Source organism: Dryobates pubescens, chromosome 28 (genome assembly GCF_014839835.1).
Source record: "Dryobates pubescens isolate bDryPub1 chromosome 28, bDryPub1.pri, whole genome shotgun sequence".
Classification (NCBI taxonomy): domain Eukaryota; kingdom Metazoa; phylum Chordata; class Aves; order Piciformes; family Picidae; genus Dryobates; species Dryobates pubescens.
In genome coordinates this window covers 7272227-7289033 of record NC_071639.1, presented here as the reverse complement: position 1 = coordinate 7289033, position 16807 = coordinate 7272227, and the positions used below count along the sequence as shown (strand labels likewise).

Genomic DNA, 16807 nt, shown 5'->3' with positions numbered 1-16807 from the left:
TTTAAACACAGAGTGAAACAATGCAGAGGGCAGTATGGGCTGAATGGGCTCACCATAATTAAAAGCTCAGAAAGAGAGAGAGTACAGCTGAAGGTTAGGCATTTGTTTTCATGTTCAAGCTTCAGACAGAACTACAATGAGCAGTGAAGAAAAGAACAAAAGCACCAACACCACCTTCAGAATCACATTTCTGCACAGAACAGAGAGCCCAGAACAAAGGGGATACTTTGAGAAGTATTCATTCTTGACACAAGGGAAGCACCCTCCACAGGTGGCCCTCTTGGGGCTTAATTCACTCAGCCTGACATGATTATTCACACACTCAAGTCCAGCAGCTTCTGACTTGCTTAAAGCATAGTTTCCACACTCAAAACACAAGAATGCTGATTTTTCCAAATCAGTGGTGAGTGGCAGGATGTACACAGGTACTGGACCTAGACAGAAACTCCTAAAGCTCCCCTGGTTCTGTGAGGTCTGCAGGACTCACAGCACAGCCCCCATAAGAGCACAGTTTTGAGAGCTGCAGTCATTTCTGAAGGTTCCTGAGAGCTCAGGAAGTGGAAGTCCTTTGGAAAAGCAACAAGTATCTACAGCTGAATGAGGAGACTTACAATCTTACCTTAAACAGTATCCCAGGTGCTCTCCATTCTTTGCTCCCTCTTTGGTAAGGAATTATTATTTTGGATTTCAGCATTTTAGACTTCCAAGTGCATTTTAAATCCAGCCCAAAATCCCTTCCCATCCACTAGGTGTCATGGTAGCCCTACTAGTATTACTGAATGCAAGAATGCCCAAAGAGAATTAGAGGGAAGTAACTTGAAATTCACCTCCTCTCAGTTTCTGACAGGTAAGGCTTTAGACAGTGTGCTCAGGACAGTATCAAGAGATAGGAGGCAGAGCAAAATGATTCTGTACTCAATCTCCCTTCTTTCAGAAAGTTTATAGATGGTCTGTGAAAATTATTTCTTGTAGAAATTCCCAGCATCCATTCAACAGCAAATCTTCTAAAGCAAGGATTAGCCAGGCTGTGGGACAGGCCAGTAATCCTTGTGCTGGGGATAGAAAGCAGCTTTCCTGATTCTCCTGATGTGGATGCATGTCAGCTCTGTGATAAGCACCTCCACACAGGCACAGAAGGTGGAGCAACAACTGCCAATGGTCAATTACAGAACTTTGTGACATTCCTACAACACTTCACTTAATGAACAAGGATATACTCTGTCCTGGTCATGCTGGGACAGATTCACAGGCCTGCCATGGGCTGCAGACCATCAGCAGCTTCAAGTCAGCCAGGGCAGCTGACCCGAGTTGGCTCCCAGATGTATCCAAAACCAAGAACTTCACACTTCTTATAAAGAGGGAAGTTTCCTGAGGAGTAGGGGATTCTTCAGCTCCTGCTCAGGTTCCTCCCCCTGTTCCTCTTCCTTCTCCTGCTCTTGAGGACTGCTTTCCTTTTTATTGCGACAGCTGTGCATTCACTGGGCTGAGTATAACCTAATGTACGTTATGCTTACATTGGTAGTAGCTTGGCTGTTTCATTAACTCCATTTTCATTTCAACCTATGGGTCTTCTCCCCAAATCCCCTTCTCCACTGGGGAGGGGTCACTGCTGTAGTTCAGCCCCAGACACAGGCCAAAATATAGAGAACTCAGTGGCTGGGATTTCAAGGAGGAGTTTGACATTTTCTGAGAATTACAATTTGAGTATCTAGATGAGAAGTATTTCTATTTTGATGACAAAGTAAATGCAAGGCATTCTGATTGATAGTTTAAAGAGGAACAAACTCCAACAAGAAAGTGTCTGCAACTGTGGGGTTTTTTCCCCTTTGCAGCAGGAGAAGCAAACAGCAGCTACCAAAACTTTTGTAGTATGCTTTTGTCCATTCTCACAGTATTATTTGTAATATTTCCATTAGCAGAAGATGCTATCTTTGTGTGTGAAAACTCAAACTCAGAAAGAAGAGTGCCACACTCATGTTTGGCCATGGCAGAGCATGAAGCTACATGAGAAAGAGGGAAAAAAATGATGGCACAAACATTTCTTTTACTGGAACATGTTTTACTGAAAAGCTAAGGAAGATGGGAGAAGCAGTATTTGCTCAGATACAGAAAAATCCATCCACAGAACGCTTGATTCAGCTTACACAAACAAACATTAATCAGAAGAAGAAATGGCCAAGATGAATGCAGGTCTTAACCATGTGTTTCACTGCCCAGAACTGAAGTTGGCACAAGAGGGAGAGGCAGAATAGACAGGAGATTTCTGCTTTAAACATGAAGGCTGCTGCCATTTCGTCCATGCCTGATGCCCTCTCAGCAGTGAAATGTTTTCAAGAGCAGTGTTAAAAGCCCATTACACAGCTAAGAGCAATGGCAAAGATCTCCCACATCTGAGTTCATTCCATATTTCATGAGGAAACTCACATGGATTGAGGGAGAAGCACTCGGTAAAATTTACAGGAAAAAAGGAAAACCACTTCCTTTTTATGCCTTCTAGAATCATTTCTCTCTGATACAAGAAGAACTACACACTTGGTCTCTAGACTCCAGTTTGGTTAACCTACCAACCCCATGTAACTGTGGATAGTAAGTGATGCTTTGCAGCTGTCAATGTATTTAAGCACTTCATCAGCTGAAGAGCCTTTTCTCTCAAGACAATTATCTTACTCATAACAAGGCTATACTGCCAGAATAACAATAACCCTACATGCATTCCATGAGGCCCACTGGGCATCACTTCCACCAAAGCAAAAACTATTACCTTGCTTTATGCAAGGGCTGGAGCTCACTTTAAAAAAGTGTGCAACTAGTAGAAAGCAGAAATTCACAGATCAGGGTAACAATGTAAAGGGAAAACAGAACATAGAAACAACAACAAAAAAGCAGCTTCCTGCACTTTTGGGACAGATTCTTTTTGATTGAACTTTTACTTATCTTTGAAAAATTGTTGCCATTTATAGCTCTAGCTCTTCACTCAAGTCTTTCTGGCATAAGCCAGCAGCATTCCAAGATGCACATGCTCCGCATTCTGTTTTTCTACAGTTTAACTACACTGTGTCACTTCTCTCCATTAAATTCAACTTGGTTTGGGGGATTTTTGGTTGGTTGGGGTTGTTTCAGCTCTTGTTCTCTTAGCAGTTTGCTCACATAACCATTCCTGTACTCCAAGTTAGGTGCTGCATTTCTTTGCAGCTTGTTTTTCAATGGAATCTGAGAGGCATCAATGCAGATTAGGAAGTTATGCACCCACATTGATATGCATTTAGTTTCTGAACAGCATTTACACAACAAGCTCTTTCTCAACACACAGAGCAGATGTAGTCCACATTTTCTGTCAAGTTAATAATTCAAATATTTAGCAGAGCTCTTGATCTTGTATGATTTTGATACATCTTCTATGATTTTGGTAAATCATTGTATAGTGCTACTGGAATAGATCAGATCAGTGCCTCAGGTGTAAACATCTGAATTGCAGAAAGGGGAGTTGGATCTCTGCTCTCTTCCCAATTTTCACACAGGCTTCATGCATTTCAAATGGGTTTTTAATGCATCTTCTCTAATGAAGACTGGGGCTGGGTGTAACAAATTCACAATTTTCCACCCCTCCTGCAGTATCTCGGGCTGCTCTAGTTCAGTGTAGTTGAAGGAAGACAGGTATGAAGAGATCCTTTTGATGAACCAAAATTGGAATTCTGCCCACTGCTGTTAACAAGTATCTGTAACTGCAGAAGAATCTCACTTTTTTGTTGCTCTGTCCAGTCTGTTTAGACTGCAGACCCCCTGGGGCAGAACCTGACTGCATATTTACAGATTGCCAAGCACAGCCAAGCCTTCTGAAGTAGTTCCTGTAGCATGAGAGCAGGCCCAATGCATTTTCCACTCAGAATAGCTTCATTCTAGATTAACACAGAGCAGCCTTCCAGTACCTGAAGAGAGCGATAGGTGAGCTAGAGAGGGACTTTCTACAAGGGCCTGTAGTAATAGGATTAGAGAGAATGGCTTTAAACTTGAGCAAGGGAGGTTTAGACTGGATAGTGGGGAAAAATTCTGTACAAGGAGGTGGGGAGACACTGGAACAGGTTGCCCAGGGAGGCTGTGGATGCTGCCTCCCTGGAGGCATTCAAGGCCAGGTTGGATGAGGCACTGAGCAACCTGGTCTAGTGGAAAGCGTCCTGGCCCATGGCAGGGGTTGGAAGTGGAAGGTCTCCTTCAACTCAAACCATTCTATGAATCCATGGAAGTGTCCAGTAATCTTTGCATTCTGAAACACACGCCCAAACCCCTCCCATGTCTGCAAATTCTCTACTCTATTAGTTGCTTTCTGACATCAAGTTTCTTCCACATGCAGAAAAAGAGACCTGAATCTGACCTACAGTTTCAGAATGGATAGTAACTTTTAGAAGTAGAGAGAAGTTATTTCAGAAGTACATTAAAACTAGAGAAAGCTTACCATATCCCTTTTATATTGTATTTTCCTAGAGAAAATGCTATTTATAGGTAAAAGGGAGTAAACTAAAATTGGGTAAAGGCAAGAAGAGAAACTTAAAATCAAATGAGCCCAAGTCTTATTACATTCACATTGTAAAGAGTAACAGACCAAGAACTCTGAAAGCCTCCAGGCTTTATGAGCCAAAGCCACAAGATTTTACCAACTTAAATTCTCTTGTCAGCAAAATAAAACTCCTATAGGAAGCTGCATAATCAAGTGCATGTTCATTTACTTATCAAATTAGACAGGAAATTAAATGCCATTGCACATAACCAGCCTGAAATCACAAGAACTTAATGAGCTCCAAAAGCTTATCCTTTTACTTTAAAGTACCTTTCTTCTCTATCAGCTGTTCATTCAAACTGTGGTCAACAAAACCAACCCTATAGCATTTATTGTTTGGAAACAAAACAAGTCCCTTCTGTAAATTATTTCACATAATGGAATCTAGAAATAGGAGTTGCAATTTAAAAACTCAGTGTTTACAAAAAAAAAGTCCCAAAACATCATTCCACAGCACATAACAGAAGAGACAGCTGTAATAAAACTTGTCAGAAAATAAGGGACATTTCAGTGGGACTTGTACCTTGCTATGATTGTAAAGATAAGGGATAGCTCCAAAAAATCACCATTGGTAAATGTCTACAAAGAGAACAGGTGAGCATGAAAAAAAACCTGGTAGGGAAGAGGTGTGACTGTCAAACCCCTCCCTCCAGATCCCTCCCTTCAAAAAAACCCAAACTGTAAAAAGGTTCATACACATTTAGTGCAAACAAGGACACTGATATAATTTTAAGGCATCTTCACCTATTACTTTACAAGTTTGATAATGATTAGGTGTAAGAAGCATTGTGCTAAAAATTTCACTTCCAAGAGACCTCGCACCTAATTTTATGTAGTTAATTGGCAATAAAACACCAGCAACACGATTTTAATGATCTTCCAATTCTCAAAGACACCATAGTTACCTGGTCTAAAAGATCTTCAACTTTTTTTTGCCATCCATCCCTTGCTGCATTTTTCTCACGTTCTTTCAGCTGCAACAGCTGAGTCATGGCTGCCTTCTTATCCTCTTCATGCTGCAGCCTCAGCTCTTCACGAAGCTTATTGCATTCCTGTCTACAAGCAAAAGCCAAATAACTGAAGTGCAGTGGAAACTTGTGCAAAAGGTCAAAAAAGAATTACCAAATGAATAATAACTAGAAAATTGTAGACAATAGAAACTTTTGCCTTGCATCTGCAGGTAAGGCATACTTCAGGTCTTCAAGAAGTCAAGAAAAATTAATACTTGCCGAAGATTTTCCGTCCACTTTATTTCCAAGTCTCGAGCCATTCTGTCAACTTTGAACTTCTCCTCCTCCCTCATGGCAGCAATCATTGCCTCATGCTGTTGTCTTTCCTGATCTAGCTCTCCCTGCAAACACAAACTTCACAATAGAGACTGATCAGCAGCAAAAAACCTTTGAGTGTATTTGTAATAAAAATATCAGTTACAACAGGCTCATGAAACTTGAGCCCTAACTTTGTCAGTGTGTCATTCCTGTGTCCAATTCTGTGTCCAGTTCCTGTGTCCAATTCTGTGCCTCTCAGTTTAGGAAAGATGTTGAGGTGCTAGAATGTGTCCAGAGAAGGGCAAAAAAGCTGAGGAGGGCTTTGGAGCACAAGCCCTATGAGGAGAGGCTGAGGGAGCTGGGGTTGCTTAGCCTGGAGAAGGGGAGGCTCAGGGGAGACCTTCTTGCTGTCTACAACTACCTGAAGGGAGGTTGTAGCCAGGTGGGGGTTGGTCTCTTCTCCCAGGCAACCAGCACCAGAACAAGAGGACACAGTCTCAAGCTGTGCCAGGGGAGGTTTAGGCTGGCTGTTAGGAAGAAGCTCTTCACAGAGTGATTTGCCACTAGAATGGGCTGCCCAGGGAGGTGGTGGAATCACCATCACTGGAGGTGTATATGGAGACTGGATGGGGTGCTTGGTGCCATGGTTTAGTTGATTAAATAGTGTTGGATGATGGGTTGTCCTCGGTGATCTCAAAGGTCTTTTCCAAGCTGGTTAATTCTATTCCTAATTCCAAAAAAATTAATGCCTATAGATGTGCTGATATTTCTTTCCTGTGGAACACAATTCTACACTCCTATATAAAGCCTAAAAAAATAAAAGAGGCAATTTTTCAGTCAGTCATTCTGGAAGTAATCTTTTCAAATACTGTTACACTGAATTCAGAATAATTTATGTTGGAAAGAACCTTGAAAGGTCATCAAGTCCTGCTCACTGCAGAACTAACTTCAGGATTAAAGCAGACTGCTTAGGTTCTTGTCAAGCATGTTTGGGAGATTGATTTTAATTCTTAAAAAAAGAAATAATTCATTCTTAAAAGCAGCAAACAGCATTTGAATTTCAAAGCTTGAACTACCTGTATCTGATGCAAAGTTCAAGCATCTTCCTTAGGTCTCTTGACTGGACAAATCTGCTAGAAACAGGGCTACAATCTGAACATAGGAAAAAGAAATAAATAGGAACTCCTATCCATTTCTGTTCAAATTTTATCATACCAGGATAGTATTAGGTGCTACCTAGAAATGATACATACACAAATGGTTTTCAGTGCTGCTTGCTTCATTCAGTCATCTGAGTTTGATTAAGACTTTTAATACTATTTAGAATAGAATAAACCAGGTTGGAAGAGGCCTTCAAGATCATCGTGTCCAACCCATCAACCAATCCAACCCACCTAAACAACTAAACCATGGCACCAAGCACCCCATCAAGTCCCCCCCTGAGACATTTTCTGTAGGACTTTCTCATTTCTACATATTTTTAATCTGTTATGGTAAATGTTGTCGCTGGTAAACTGCTCTGTCTGAATAGCTAAAGGTTGTTAATAGGTAGAGAGAGAAGAATGAGTAATTGGTGTGAAAATTTGTATGGCCATGTAGTGATATGAAAAACAGAGGAAGCTATGAACTTCAATAGGGTGCACATCTCATGGCTAGAGCTTAAAAAAATTAAAGCAAACCAAACAAAACCCAACACCCTGCTTCAGGCTGGTTTTGTTAAGAAAATAACCCCAGTATGAAAAGAGATTCAGGGATTGTTCCATTTGCTGCTCTGCTTCAAATATTGCTGTGATCTTGTAAATGTACATCATGTGCTGAGGAGTAAAATTGTGAAGGTTATACTTAGTGTTGAAGTCAGTGAACTGCTGATGGTTCCAGTTCCATTTAAGCCAACTAAAATGGCTATGTATTTTTGCTCAGACAAATTCATGGCTTCATATCTATGAAGCACATATCTATGGGCACATTTTCTGGATTATAACCTGCTACATTTCAAGGATGGATTTCATAGGATGCATCTTAAACTGCTCTCAAGCATCTTCTGAAATTCTCATTTAGGAGCCTGAAAGGGAAGTTGTGTCCATTCCTTGAGGAGAACATGGTTAACATTTTAGAGGTTTCAATGACCTCTAGAGCCAGTAAGCTCTGGATCTTGTTTTATACCAAGATGTGAAACTGTCTAGAATAGCACTGGTGTAACACATACTCTTCCTACATTCTCCTGAAATTCTGTCAAGCCCCTGAAAAAGTCCAGCTCTGGCTACATTTTGTACAGACATACTTTAGTTGCTGTACTTTATATTAACCACAGAACGATGTGCTTGCAGCAATATCTGTTAAACGCTAAAAGTCTTCTGAAAGGAAACAACCACAACAACAAAACACCCCCCAAAAAACCAAACTGAAAACACAACCAAACCAATCCAACCTAGCTTTCCCCTTCCCCCCCCCCCCCCCCCCCCCCCCCCCCCCCCCCCCCCCCCCCCCCCCGTTTGGAATAAAAAGAGAAATCTCTCTTTTAATGAAGCCATTTGAAGCTCCTTTGATGTTGTGTAAGTGTGTAATACTTTTGAACATGTAAAATGTGTGACCTGTGCTTTGCACAATTTATTCCCCAATGTTGTGGTTACCTCAACACTATACAATGAATCTGTGGTCTCTCGCAGTCTTGCTCTGGTTAATTCTAGTTCTTTCTGGAGTATTTCCTGAGTTTCTTGAAGACTGGAGATATGTCCTTCAGCAGTACCGAGGCCTTGTTCACTTTTTCGTACCAGGTCTTGCAGACGACAAACCTGAGGCAGAAAAAAACCAAACCAAATTACTCTCAAGCCCATGAAAACTAAAGAGGGTGGCATAGGCTCAAACACAGCTTTCTCAGCAGGGAAGCTGGAACTAAGCAAACATCTGCAGGAAGTTTTGAATAGAATAGAATAGAATAAACCAGGTTGGAAGAGACCTTCAAGATCATCGTGTCCAACCCATCAACCAATCCAACCCACCTAAACAACTAAACCATGGCACCAAGCACCCTATCAAGTTTCCTGAACAACCCCAATGATGGTGACTCCACCACCTTCCCAGACAGCCCATTCCAATGGGCAATCACGCTCTCTGTATAGAACTTCCTCCTAACATCCAGCCTAAACCTCCCCTGGCACAGCCTGAGACTGTCCTCTTGTTCTGGTACTGGATGCCTGGGAGAAGGGACCAACCTCTGCCTGTCTACAACCTCCCTTCAGGTAGTTGTAGACAGCAATAAGGTCTCCCCTGAGCCTCCCCTTCTCCAGGCTAAGCAACCCCAGCTCCCTCAGCCTCTCTTCATAGAGCTTGTGTTCCAAACCCCTCACCAAGTAATACACTATAGAATCATTTAGGCTGGAAAATGCCTTTAAGATCTTTGAGTCCAACTGCTAACCACACATACAAGCCTACTGTTAAGTGACATCCATAAACAGAAAAAGCAGCAGCAGTAGAAATGCAAGCACTAAGCTAAAGATGTGCCAGGCGTTTCACAGGGAAGTCTCTTCCAGGTCACTGAAGACATTGAGAAACTCTTGTCAGCTGTCAGTAGAGACCCAAGAGTAAGCTACAGCTGCAAGTGAAGCATTTGTCTGTACTATACATGGTGGATTTACAGACCACCCCAAATCCATTGCCTGCATACTTCCTCTCATTCTCTCCATATGTAAAATACGCTGTATGACATTTCTCCTGGCATAAGAATGCATAAGCTCAATTACCAAACAGCAGCTGGCCCCAATTCCTTATTTAGTTTGTTAGAGTTCCTTCACTAAAGGTAGAGTAAATAATATCAATATATAACATGTAAACATATCCATGTATATATTCTTCTATTACAATAATAAATATCTTCAGGAGGGCATCTTTTCCCATTTATTAGAAGCCAGCAGTTCTGTTCTAAAGGAAGTTTAACATTTGTGCAAACTGCAAGCCACCAGAATTAGACAAACCCCTGCCATTTCCAGAACTTGCAGACTACACAAAACAGCAAGCAGCACTGCAAAAAAGCACTTAAATTAAAGCTTAAGTCTGTCTTAAACCACACACTGAAATCATATGTATGACCTGCTGACCAATGAAATGGATTCATTGTTTTCTTGCAGCAAGATAGAAGTTTCAGACCTTTTGGTATCAGTATGAATGCATTTCTAGCTTTAAAACATTATGAAAGGTGTTGATTTCAAACTTCAAATAACAACTGTATTGAGATACACTTCACACAGGTAGCATATCAGAACACTAAGTAATTTGAGTCTCACTATAAATATTTCATATCATCTTTTGATGGAAATATAGGAAGATAACCTGCAAGTCAGGAAGCTGACCAGAATTTACAATGTTCATTGTAAAGAAACACAATCAATTTTCCCCTCTGTCTCCTGACATATTTTGCACAGAGGTCTTGTACCTAAAGAGGAAATAAGCAGAGTTAAAAGAAGCAAGGCCGTTGACATCAACTGTGCAATTGGAAGCCCTGTCCCTGTATGTTAAGGCCAGGCTGGCTCTGGGCAAGCTGATCTAGTGGAAAGTGTCCCTGCCCACGGCAGTGGGGTAGGAACTAGATGATCCTTGAGGTCCCTTCCAACCTTAATCCTGTGAATTGAGTTAACCCTCACCTCCTGGTTGGCAGAAGTCAGTTTTGTTGTCAGCTCTTCCTTCATGTTCTCTAGCTGTTGTCGAAGCTGATTCTTATCATCCTCCAAATGCAGTTTCTCCTTCTCAAACTGCTGCTCCAACTCCTACAGAAATAAGAAGGATGGAAGAAACATTAAATACTCAGCATGAGGTCATCACAAACTACAGGTGCACATGCATAATTCCTGACTTCAACCAACAATCATCCTTTCCTTAAAGTGTACAACCATGAATTTTACTTCCTTTTCCAATGGATGCTTGATTCTGTTACTTCACTTTCTAATCTGACACACTTGTTTAATCACAGAATAAAGACAAACAGGACTTCCTTTTCAATTGCTGCCTCCACTTTGCACTTAACTCCCCAAAAATCATTAGAACTGTATCTCCTTTCATTTTTTCAGTGCACAACTTTTCACTTTTCATCAAAATCCATCAATAACCAGCTTAATCTTCAGCCTTCACCCATCTAGCTCCTACACATAATCCCCACAGGAAATAGCAATGCTTAAAATCCAAGCTGAGCTTTGGGAAGCTTTTCAAGCTGTCACAATAAACAAACAAAAAATATAACCTACACATATAAAATTTATATAGAAATAAAAGAAATCAACAGTGAATTTTAATGGAGTTGAACTTGAAGGCTATTAAACAACACTTCTGCTTTCAGTCAGTCTCTGTGGAGTAATAGCCCAGTCCTGAGAAGATAATTTCATTTCTCACATGAGCCTTATTAATAATTTACACTGGGCCCAGGTCAACCTCCACGTGGGACAAACGGTGCTTGCTGAAAGACTTGCTCAGTTTTTCTTGTTCACACTGAAATCTGCTGGCACTAGTGCTATTCAGACCCCATTCTGATAACTGAGTAATTAGTTCTTTTATGATACTTGTCAGTACAGCTGTGCAGTGCTGCAAAATTATTAGCAGCTCTATTTTCATAATTCTCCTATGAACTGATACCCTTTTTCCAGCTCATTTTACAGAGGGAAGAATTGAAGCAAAGAGATATATTTAGGCCATTTCTTCAGTCCTACTCTCATTCTTTAGAACTTTCTTCTGTTCCCTTTTTCCCAAGGATTTCCAAATCCCAAATGCCTTTCCCAGTATTTTAGGCCAAATAAATCCTCATGTTCTCTATCCCAAGGCTCCTTGTACCATGCTTCTTCCTCATACTAAACTCAATTTTTCTCTGCCTTTGAGACTGTCTGGTCCTTGAATAAAAAACATCTGCTTAGCAAGACAGGTTGGACAGAGGAGACAGTTAAGATCCAAAATCTTGACCCAAGATGTTGTCATTGGCAATTTTTCTTTGCTAAAATCATTTCATATTTCTCACATTTACAGAGCTGTTTCCCATTTAAAATAATTTCATGATTTAAGAACAAGGATTTTTAGTTATCCTTTGTTTTATTCTCAACATTAGGAACAAACAGAAACCCACAGCTGACTACAGTAAAAGAAAAGGATTTCCAGAGACCCTTAAGAGACATTGTTTTAGTAACAGGCATATTTAAATTTACAAAGAAAGCAAACATGAAAGAGTAAATGAATGTGTCTTATAACTATTTCCATTACTAGAATAGAATAAAGCAGGTTGGAAGAGATCTTTGAGATCGTGTCCAACCTATCATCCAGCACCATCTAATCAACTAAACCATGGCACCAAGCACCCTATCAAGTCTCCTCCTGAACACCTCCAGTGGTGGTGACTCCACCACCTCCCTGGGCAGCACATTCCAATGGCCAATCACACTCTCTGTGAAGAACTTCCTAACATCCAGTCTGAACCTCCCCTGGCACAGCTTGAGACTGTGTCCTCTTGTTCTGGTGCTGGTTGCCTGGGAGAAGAGACAAGCCCCCACCTGGCTACAACCTCCCTTCAGGGAGTTGTAGAGAGCAAGAAGGTCACCCCTGAGCCTCTTCTTCTCCAGGCTAAGCAACCCCAGCTCCCTCAGCCTCCCTTCATAGGGCTTGTGTTCCAAACCCCTGCCCAGCTTCGTTGCCCTTCTCTGGACACCTTCCATGAAGTCAACATCCTTCCTAAACTGAGGGGCGCAGAACTGGACACAGGACTCGAGGTGTGGCCTAACCAGTGCAGTGTACAGGGGCAGAATGACCTCCCTGCTCCTGCTGGCCACACCTCTCCTGATATAAGCCAGGATGCCATTGGCCCTCTTGGCCGCTTGGGCACACTGCAGCCTAGGAGCCATGGTAACACCAAATAAAGCCTGCCATATGACAAGAGCATGCAATACAAAGTTCAAACTCTAACATTTGCTTTCTGTAATATGTTTGATCATTAAGAAGACACAAACCTACCATTTGCAGTTTTTTCTTATCCTTATTAGCATTAGTGTGTACAGCCTCAATTGCAGTATGGTGTTTCCATGCCAATTCTTCTAAGGTCTTGGAATGAGCCTCCTTTAGCTGTGCAGCTTCTCCTTCCAATCTTGCTTGCAATTTTACCAGCTCCTTCTCATAATATTCACGTTGTGTCTCCCTTGCTTCATTTACTTTCTATGAGACAGAAGAATAAAGTCATTTCTATTAAACAGTAAAATCCAAACAGTAGGAAGAAAAAAACCTGAAGCATTACTGGTGGCATAAACCTAGAAGAATTGTCTTCACACAACACAAACTGAGCAAACATTAAGCACCAATTAAATAGTTCAAGAACAACAACAAAATAGTCTCAGTATAACCATGCAAAGCACTACATCCATATTAAAAGATATTTTTCCTGCTCTATTTGATCTGGGAAAACAGCAATTGGGTATCAAGCCCATAGAACAATTCAGTTCAGTATTTCCACACATGTTCAGCACAGTTTTAGAGAATAGCTTTTTCAATTCTTCTTTGAGCATTTCACCTTTCTCCTCATTGAGACATTTTAGCTACTAGGCATCTACACACCAGGTCACAAATGAAATGGAATTGTTAGAAGATGTGCAAAGTAGTCTGAACATCATCTAACCTGACTCCCCTCTACTCGCATTTTACACTCTGCATTACTCATTGTATTTGCTACATGAAACATACTTGGAACATACTACTGCAGCTCCCAGTCCAGTCATATCAAACTAATTAAAATAATCAAGAAGTTTTTCCCTAAGAATTTTAAGCATTTTGGTTTTATTCAGCTGAAGTCAGTAAGTTGTTTAACCTTCTCCAAGGCCAGAATTTGCTGCCTTTGTCGCTCATCCAGACTTTGTGTTTTGCTTTGTAGTAAGTTCCTTTCCTCTTCCAGTTGGGATAGTTTTTCTTTTAGTCTTGACTTTTCTGATTCCAAGTCTCTGATTGTAACTTCTTGAGTCATTTGAGTAGCCTGAAGCATTCCAATGTGACCTAAAACCAAAACAATCCTTTTTAAACCTCATTGCATTGGTTTCACACAACTGAAGCACACATTCATACTCCAGTGATTTCTTCAAGTACAACTCTTGTGGAAGCCTTTATGTAGACCTCCATTACCTTCACTGCACTGCTTGCCCTCCCCTCAACTTCTCCTTCTTCAGTTGTATTGAAAAATGACCAGCAACAGTCAAGTGCCTGGTTTAGATTTGCATAATGACTTTGAGAGAAATCAAGAGGTAGGCAATAGTATGAACACAATTACCTTGAAGAACTTCCCCTGCCTAAGCCCACACATTTTTACCCAACAATAAGCAGAACATTGAAGTCTAACAGTAAAGATGCATTTGTTTTATCAAACTTAGAACTTAACCAGCATGCTAGGTATAGCAGCTAAAGCTATACAAAACTCCTGGAATTGGACTTATGTTTTGCTATAGGCATGACTAAAAGACATAGCAGAACTCATTCTGCCCACAGCAAAGCACAATCCAAATCCTTGCAGGTTAGAGGCTTGGTTTTAATCCCTAAATAATAATAACCCCCCCTGTTTTCAAAATTAGGCAGTAGAATTGTTTGTCCTTCACATCTGCAGTGGAGAGATTAATGACTTCAGAAACTTTTGTCCCTGATCTTCAAAATTTGCATCTGTATTGGTGAAAATACTGCTGCCAGGTAACTGACCAAAGCAGTGGAACTTCTGTTGTTCTGGGACAGGCTGAAGAGAGGGTAGGATGCTATTATTGAAAAAGAGCATGTTTTGAAGACTTCAATTTGAAGACAAGGGGTGGGGGGAACATTTTTCCACTATTTATCTTTGCAGGAGCATCATGAAGTCATAGATAAGTTCACATCCCATCTTGGAACAAAGTCCTCTGACAGAAACCCCGACTTAGACATGTTTGAAATACACCCTCTGTAAATTAGGATATGATTAAAAAGGCAACAACTAAGCAGACTTTCAAGGATGACACAGAGATGCTTAACAGTTCCACATGGAGAAAGCATCCAGGTAAGAAACTTCAATGTCTACTCAGAATAAGTACTTTATTACTTTTATAGTCACAACTTCTGGTCACAACTCCCCTGATATTACTGCAGCCTTCAAAAATGACAGATTAGTTGAGTTTTAATAACAAAGCATTGCTTCTAAATTGAAGCTGCTAAGAAACTAGGTACAAAGCTCTCCTAGGCAGCAGACACACTCAGTCCATCAGTAGGAACTGCTTCATTATTTTAAAGGACAGAAACAAAGCCTTGACACAGGCCAGATTTGCATACAGAGTTGGAGGGTTAACCCACATGTAGACATCTGTATTAGCAAATTATTACAGTAATAATAAATATAATGTTATATATAGTATAAACAGTAAGCTACTGCACTATTAGCAAGCTAATGCTGTGAACTATTTTCAAACATTAAGGCAGGGTGGAATAGCCTGGCCACATCCCAGACTTCAAACAAGGGGATGTCATCCACACTGACTTTCTGTCTTCCCATATGCCAATGAGCACAGAGAAGTCAAGAAAACAGCTATAAAGAAACCTCTAATAGATTAAGTGATAAACTTCTGACAGTAGGCTTGGAAGATATGTACATGGTATACAAAGATGCACATTTAGACGAGTACACAAGAAAGGCATGTGATATCAAAAGAGCTTTGAAACGCACTTAAACTTGTCAGAAGCTTCCATGGACAGAACTGGACAGTTTTTAGGCACTCTAATCCTGCACAAGTTTAACAGAGAAAGGAAAGGCTCAAATACACAGATGAAGCTCACTTCCAGATTAAGTTACTGACATACATACTGGCTTTGAGAACAAGATCAGTCGCCTGCTGCTGTAAGCGCTCTCGAGCAGCTGCTAGCTCGCTTTCCACTTCTTTATGTTTGCTTAACAATGACATTTCCTCCTCCTTCACATCATCTAGCTGTTTTTGAAGAACCTAGAGAAAGAACAGTATAATGCCTGTTATTATATGCTATCACATTCAAATTTAAATGAACATTAGGTTAAAAGGTAGAGAAAAGGCATTTCAGTAAAGAAGTTTCATAGAGTCATAGAAGATTCAGTAAGGGTGGTGAGACACTGGAAAAGGTTGCCCAGGGAAACTGGGGATGTCTCTTTGCTGCAGGTGTTCAAGGTCAGGTTGCATGAGGCCTTGGATCTTTAAGGTCCCTTCCAACCTTAACACAACACCTTTAGGCAAGATAGTCACTAATAACCTCTTCAAGCAAGGCTGCACTGAGCACAAACTACTCGTTGTGTTTACAGTGTCAGTTGTACGACAGAGCTGTCAAATGCATTTCTGTAAGAAACAGTGCAGTCTAGAGAGGCATTTCACAAGCTCCCTGGCAAACATTCCAGTTTGTCAGCATCTCCATGGTACCAGTCAACACCCCCTTCTTTCCTCTCTCAACCTTTTTGTTTTTGAAGGGAGCAATGAATTTATGTGGAGACATGATGCAAAAATGTTGCCCTTTTCCCCACCCCTTCTTTTGGAGAGAGGGGAAAAGGACTTGGTTTGGGATCTTTGTCTAGAAAGTGGCATGTTTTGAGTGTCCTGCCAAACAGGACAGAAGAGAGGGAAAACAAAAAGGGGGAAATGTTGGGGAAGATTTGCCTTTGCTGGAATTAGAGAAAGCTTTGTTTAGTCTGTAGCTCAGAGAAGAATGTAAACACTTTGTAAGGAAAGGAGAGAAGCTGGGTAGAATTTGGTTGGATGGGTTAAAATGTTGGTTTGTTACTTTGAGCTGTTGTGTGCCTTAATTACACGTATGCCAGTAGAAAATAGCCAATTAAGATGTGACACCTTTGCTTTCAAAAACCCTATATAACCCTGCTGTAAAACATAATAAAGGTCTTAGCTGGGTTACAGCTGGTCCTGAAAGCATTACTCCGAGGTGAATCCAAACATCTCTACTTTTACAGCTGAGTGCACTACACTTTGGTATTACAATAGAGATCAATCATGTC

The 16807-nt window shown here is 40.9% G+C and overlaps 1 protein-coding gene across 1 annotated transcript in view; it reads right to left on the bottom strand.

Moving 5' to 3' along the window:
* Positions 1-16807, bottom strand: part of FAM184A (family with sequence similarity 184 member A) — a 62497-nt gene that overhangs the window by 23787 nt on the left and 21903 nt on the right. The window contains exons 3-9 of the mRNA XM_054174005.1: positions 15641-15776; positions 13643-13824; positions 12799-12996; positions 10458-10580; positions 8451-8612; positions 5778-5903; positions 5458-5604 (exon numbers count right to left, since the gene is read on the bottom strand). Coding sequence (XP_054029980.1) covers positions 5458-5604; positions 5778-5903; positions 8451-8612; positions 10458-10580; positions 12799-12996; positions 13643-13824; positions 15641-15776 — 1074 coding nt within the window. The remainder of the gene's footprint in view (positions 1-5457; positions 5605-5777; positions 5904-8450; positions 8613-10457; positions 10581-12798; positions 12997-13642; positions 13825-15640; positions 15777-16807) is intronic.